The following is a 6930-nucleotide window of genomic DNA, read 5'->3' as shown; positions in this document are numbered from 1 at the left end:
CAACGGTTTACCAATGAACGTATGTAAATATGTGACGAGTTATGCGTCACGCATGTTATCTATCACTTGCACTGCGTGCACTTGGAGCGGTATAAAAAAATAAAGGACAGTTTCAGAAATAAAATATAATTTACAAAGTATTTACTTGATGCTTTTATTTGCGATTTTAAAGAAAGCTAAGTATTTTCTGTTTAAGTCGACTGTAAAAAGGGACCTTTATGTCCGGAGTAAAAGAGAGGAGTAGGTAATACATTTATCCAATTAAGTACGATGTCCTCCTAGCCGATTATCGGTTACGGCGGCTGTTCTCATGTAAGGAGATTAGCCAACTAGGCAGGACATATTATAGTGCACGAGCATTTGCGCAGACACAGGTGCACTCACTATTCCTAATAAACTATAACTCTCATGGCCCGATGGGACGGTAATCTGACACGACCGGAGAGAGATCAGGCGCAGGACCGACATTTACGTGCTCTCCGATGCACGGGTGTATCAATCACCAGCTTCCAGGCTCCGGGCTGCTTTGTAAAAGTCTTCTAAAACCCACAAAGCGATTTCGGCCCGACTCGGGAATCGAACCCGAGACCTCGTGCTCAGCAGCCGCACTTGCGACAGTTAGACCAACGAGGCAGGCCAATTAAGTACCAATTAAGTACAATCCTTTACTAAAGCCATCAAAAAAAAAACACAGTCTTCTTTCTTCTTCTTGGCGAGTCAATGGAAATCAGACATACTTTTTGTGGCCCAGTCCCAGTCAAAAAATTCAGGTGCTATATCGTACTATAGTCTCCTGGTGACCTAGATCTAATTACCAAACCGGAGTCTCGCAGCCTTCAGACCAGGAAATTCCGGGTATAGCCCAGCGAATAAACTGCTCTATCTGCAATAAATCTCAATGAGATTACGTGCGTAAGTTGTATTAGTTACTTCAGAACCCACTGGTATTGTATCGGTTTTGTAGGCGGAAGGTCCGCCTTGTGACTCGAAAGCTCGATTTCGAAATATTTAATTCATTTCTTGAATTGGCAGCTTTCTTCGTATTTTCATAGTATTTATTTTACTGTAATTTGCAAATTGTACCAACTTCAAATAAATTGGGAATAGAGTAGGAATATGATGATGATGGAATTGTAAAACGTAAGAACACTAAATGAAAACCATCCTATTTTTTATCGGAGTACGGAACACAATTCTCTCGGAAAGCGAATAAAATCGTGAGAAATAACTAGGCTGTAATATATTATTGAGAACCTTTAACATAATAAGATGGCGTAAAATTTAATTGAACACACATGCTTACCAGCCATAACATAACATCTCATTCCCTCTCGTAACACATTAAGCTTCCGCAAACCGATCGTTATCGCGATCGGAACGCGAGTCCGGATGAAAATCAAGACAATAAGATTAGTCTTGTTATACATACTTGTATGAATTTCAGAAAAGTAAAGCCTTCTCTAAGCGGAAACTAGAATTTTTACACATGTCTTCATTTGCTTAAGGAAGATATTTTTCCATTTGTATGTCGTGGGTTGCTCAGAGATGTGACCTGTTTCTCGCTGAATTTGAGCTTAAATCAACGTAATTTATTTCAAGTAGAATAAGTTGTTAGGCCTATTGCGTACCTTTTAGTGTCGATATATTTAGTGGAGATGAGAGAACCTTACCAAAGATCAACCGACCGGATGAAAGGGGCAGTCTGCATAAAATTGTAACACAAGGAAAATTGTGAAAAAGTCTAGCCTATCTTAATAGTTTGGTTCCTGAACTTAAGTGTTTTCATTACATGAATCAAGCACTTATCTTTCTGTTCCGCTTCAATTACTTTTTAATTAAGGATATCGGTAATAAGGGCATTCAAGGACATTCAAAAGTCAGTAAAAGTTTGTGCACGTTGCTAGTAACAAAATAAAAGAGCGTCTAAAAATACTCGACATTATTTAGTCTTGATTCTGCAAACATTTAATTTATGCGCATTTAAAATTCATAGTAGCAATATACATAAATAAAATGTGTTACTTAAACAATAGAATTCTTTATAGTAGAGGTTTCATAATGTTTCATTGACCAAGCTATTTTGAGTTCGTGTCATTTGTTATTTGATAGATTGGTCATTCGATCGCGGCCTACACTCTCCATTAATACACGAGACTTTTATGTGGGTCAGGTTTGATAGAAAGACCTTACGCTGTTTACATCAATATTAAGATTAAGATCACTTTTATTTGTATGACTTTGCTTTTGTCTAAAGATTTGGTATCAATGTAAATGCAGCTCGCTCAGGGGCAGGCATTCGAACGTAGCCGTAATAATAACGATTACATTATTAACTTCGAGTAAATGTTTCTGTTTATAGCCTGTAATTTTCAACGATTCTGTGGTTCCGTATTGTGCATAATAATCATGGTGGTGTTTGTTTTGCTTAGTGAATTTAGCAATGAGTTCTTGATTTCAATCAAAGCCTGTCATTGCTAATTAGCCGGTGGACTGTTTAATATGAATGATTCAATTAATAGAAAGCTGAGGTGGCTGCTGTCACATAGCGCTAGACGCTTGCGATATTCGAGTTTGAAATGTATGTTTAATACTATTTTAGAGTTGGTTGAGGAAGTACAGGATCACGAATAAAATAACAGAGTTGGAAATAAAGGATCGCGTTACTCGGTCTAATGAATAAGGTAAATAATTTATCGTTCTACGTAAACAGTACAATCGACGATCGAGATACGAATTTAAATTCTTTCATCGTCATAAAATTAACTATCGCGAATTCGATCGTGATATCGGTAGGTATGCTACAATTTGTCTATTTAAAATTAACGACTACGTAAATTGGCTAATAAAAGTACTAGATTTATTACGAACATGACACACACTAATCGGTGTTAAAAGTTCTGCGTCTTAGAACTTTACAACAATTTGTGAAATAAATACATTCTAGTTGCAAGACCCGGTCACTTACTAGCAAGTTTTTGCTAGAATATTTCAGCCTATTACACCCTCATTATAATTAATATTGCAAACATTTATAATACAAATTCAAATATGTAATTAGACCATGAACATTTCTAATTTGCGTTGTTCATATTAGCTGTCATTACTAAATATTTTCAAGGTCATTGGACATATTTAATAACAAGTATTTGCTAACAAAAGCAATTGGACGATTATTATCGATCTAAATTAAAAGCGGACTTAAAAGGTTCGACAAGATATGTATCTATTGGCTAATAGCCAAATTATCTTGTGTTTAGTTAGGTACCCTGCGATTAAATATGGCTTGTTGCATTCATTTTCTTAATGTTTCTATTATGTAGTTGAACATATTTGGACCTGTGCTATAATAAGTTCCAAAAAATTACAGTAGTTCGTGACAAAATTCTGCTAAGCCGTATGATGTGATAAAACCACAATAATTCAAACAGGTCTTCCCTGACGTATCACATAATTATGACGACACTAACTTTAGGTTGATACATCCATCCTACATGTTATAGTACCTGCCGCAGATTGCAGCTGATACAACCAAAGCTTAATTCAAACTGAATCAACAGCTTGTTACTTCTCTTATTAAGTTTTTCGGTGTGAATTTTGAAAGGATATCAGTATAATATCGGTAGCGAGGTTAAAACATTACTTGCAACAAAATAGAGATACCAATAAATGAGATAATAATGTGATATGAATGTCAAGCACCGTGACCAATGTTTGGTACTCAAAGTATTCACGACGGACCACTAACTCAACAGTGAGTGACCGTTTCTAGCACATTAGGGCCACACGATTTATACTTTATTTATTATATTAATATTTGACGTTAAGTAATTTCGTACCTATTAAGACACCACTTAATCATCAATCTCTGCCCTGTCATGAAATAAGTAATTAAATAGACACTAACTGTCTTATACCATTTCTAGGCTGAGGAAATAATGGCATTGAATCTAAATTACTGTGTCAGCTTTTCCCTTTAAGGAATAGAGAGATAAAGTTCGAGATAAGCAGTGAAACCCATAGAGATAAGACTATTACCCTTATGCAACGGTAGTTGCTTTGGAATGCGTGTCATAATTTGAGTTTAATGCACTCTACATACTTTTTATGCGGCATTTGTTTTTTTTCTTGTTTTTTAGTTAATCTATTTAAGTTTATGTTGTACGTAATAATATAAGTGTGACATTTGTATTGTTACAATATTTACATGCTTTTTTAAATATACTGGTACCTTGGTGGTACATTGCGCTGTTTTCGTATATAATACGTCCTATAGAATTCCCCGTGAAGTGATATAAAAAAAAACTCAGGGCATGTTGTTTGCTGGATTTATTTATGCTTTTAAATAAATAAAGTTGAGCCTTAAGTTTATTGAGATTATAACAAAAAACAAAAACATCGTTATCGACTAGACATAAAACTATTAAATCGCTGTGTTAGCATGGTTTGTTCAAGACTATGTATGTTAACGGTGAGTGCTCTTCGTTTATGGATGGTACTCCATAAGATCTCCTCATAGCTGCTTGAATACACCTGATTATGTCATGATACGGCACGACTCCTTCTTGTGGCGGCTTCAGTAACTCAAAAGTTTCCTTATTCTTACCATTTTCCCCGGTTTTTTCTTCAGTAGCTTTTTTCTTAGGTTTTTCTTTCAGTTCTTCTTTCGATTCTTTAGATACAGACTCCTCTGTAGATTCATTGGAGGCAGGTTTTGAAGCGCTGTCTTTTTCTTCAGATTTTGGTCCAGATTCCTTGGAAGATGAATTTTCCTCTTTAGACTTTTCGCTAGATTCTTCTTTGGAGGTTTTTGGTTCTAACTGTAGATTTTCTTTTGATTTTTCCCCAGATACATCAGTAGATGGTTCTTCGGTAGATTCGGGTTTTGTTTCGGGCACTTCCTTTGACTTATTTTCAGTTTCTTCCCCAGATCCTTCTTTGGACTGTGTTTGTTCTTTTGAATTAACTTCCGCACTTTTTTCATTAGAGTTGGCTTTTGATTCTTCCTCTGACACGGCTTGGGTTACAGGTTCAGTATTTATTTCTTTACTATTTTCAGCAGATACCTCTTTAGATAGTTCTTTATGTAAGTTTTCATGAATTTTCAATAGCTGCTCAGTAATCGCTTCCGAGTTAACGGTTGAACCTTGTTTGATGGATTCGCTTTTGATTTCATGACAGTCAAAATTCAATGGCGGAGATGATTCGATTTTCACAACTGGTTCAATTTTCTTTTTGACTTCCACGGTGGCAGGTAAGAAATTCTTAACTACCGCATTGAACCTGTTTAAAATAAATGATGCTCAATATCTCATGAAAATGAAAGCCTATTAGTAAAAAACAAAGCTTATAAAAATATATACCCAGAAATGTCGTCAGCTACATACTGCACTTCCCTAACATAGCCGTCGGGCTGAATAAAAGAGTATTCTCCTCTTACAACTGAGCCATCGCTAAGTTCACGTTGTGCCTTGTGGTCTCCAGTACTCTCATCATATACAGCATAGGAATATTCATATCCGTTGGTAGCCTGAAGAATAAATATTCGAGTATTATATATATATATTTGTATCAAAAACAACATGTTGCACTTAGAACGCTCTCTATAAACTTCGTAGTCGGCTTTCCGTAGACTTGTTGGTTGGGTTTTTCTTTTTTGATAATCGTGAATTCAATCAAAGTTTTTTGGTCGTTCTGATATCGAACAAATACTTAATCGTTGTTCCGTGTGTACCACCATTCATCTTACTGCCGACTAAAAGTTTGTAGTGTATGCACGCTCACGCTTACTGTCTTACCTCTTTAGGCGGAGTTACTAACACTGGTACATTTGGTACCGGAGCACTGTAAGCTATTACATTTGGACTAGGGTTCACGGGAGCCACCACAGAAGAAATAGCTTGGGCAGGAAAAACACAAGGTGACCCACAAGGTGCACCATACTCAGTAATTGCAGGGAGTGAAGTGATTTGAGATATTCTCGGGTCTGCTAATGACGTGTAAGGGGCTCCATATCGATAATATCCCCTAGGGGCAATGTCACGCTCTACATAGACATTGGAATACGAAGCACCATTAACTCCGCTCAATATACCGATGCTGAATATTATTGTCACCACGATAGCCTGGAACATATTACATATATTAGAACAAACATTTTATTGATTGATATAATGAGACACAATAGAAGGAAGTATAAATATTTACTTACTAAAACAATCATCTTTCCTGGTGATCGATGGAAGACTACTGATATTTTTGAGAATGAAGCTGCGCTTATAAGAGCTTCATTGTTTGTCTAAAAATATTCTGTTCGGTAATACCGAAACAAACCATCAATGTCGTAGACTGGATGAATAGGAGCAAACAATTAATATGTTAATAACGATTTTACGCAGACTCTGTAATTTTTCACCTGTATTCCGCACACGTGGGTGGACAAAACATTGCTAATTTATCGTGACCGTAGTTTTTGTTTCCACTGGTCCAGGCAGAGCGTAAGTTATGAAATAGCACGAGGAACTGCTTGCTATTTGTTTATTCTATGAACTGTTAGTTGCATCCAGCTGCGCGATTATTCGCGATGGGACATCTTTCATTTATTCTTTGTCTGCATGGTCGTTAGTTCTTATTCTTGAGTCTAGGTGAACACTATATTTGCGATTTGCATAAATATATTGTTAATTGTTTTACGGCACAATTTCTCCCATTGTTTATATTGCTTGTCTATGTGCTAGTAGTTGTAGATAGTGGCGTGCGTCGTAGATAATGGCGTCCACGGCCGATTTCGGCCACAGTGGCTGTTCTCATTTAAGGAGATCAGCCAGCTGCGCAGGACATATTATAGTGCACGAGCATTTGCGCAGACACAGGTGCACTTCCTATTCCTTCACTCTCATAACCCGATGGGACGGCAATCCGACACGACCGGAA

The 6930-nt window shown here is 36.7% G+C and overlaps 1 protein-coding gene across 1 annotated transcript; it reads right to left on the bottom strand.

Annotated features, from left to right (window-relative positions):
- Window positions 1–4311: 4311 nt before the first annotated feature.
- On the bottom strand, window positions 4312–6257 carry LOC124630808 (microtubule-associated protein futsch-like). Its single transcript, XM_047164820.1, has 4 exons — window positions 6209–6257; window positions 5796–6122; window positions 5361–5527; window positions 4312–5280 (listed from the first exon to the last, which is right to left on the bottom strand). Exons 1-4 carry the CDS (start codon window positions 6218–6220, stop codon window positions 4434–4436), a joined length of 1353 nt encoding a protein of 450 aa, XP_047020776.1. The 5' UTR covers window positions 6221–6257; the 3' UTR covers window positions 4312–4433.
- Between the last annotated feature and the right edge of the window lie 673 nt (window positions 6258–6930).

The sequence above is a fragment of the Helicoverpa zea genome, chromosome 5 (genome assembly GCF_022581195.2).
Source record: "Helicoverpa zea isolate HzStark_Cry1AcR chromosome 5, ilHelZeax1.1, whole genome shotgun sequence".
NCBI classification, from domain to species: Eukaryota; Metazoa; Arthropoda; class Insecta; order Lepidoptera; family Noctuidae; genus Helicoverpa; species Helicoverpa zea.
Note: the sequence above shows the minus strand (reverse complement) of the source record. Positions and strands in the feature narration are given on the sequence as shown.

Bases quoted from the DNA above. Each gene is read 5' to 3' on its own strand.
- LOC124630808 (XM_047164820.1), bottom strand. The intron at 5,528-5,795 runs GTAAGACAGTAA...TTTATTCTTCAG, and splicing joins TAGTAACTCCGCCTAAAGAG to GCTACCAACGGATATGAATA. The intron at 5,281-5,360 runs GTATATATTTTT...TATTTTAAACAG, and splicing joins GTAGCTGACGACATTTCTGG to GTTCAATGCGGTAGTTAAGA.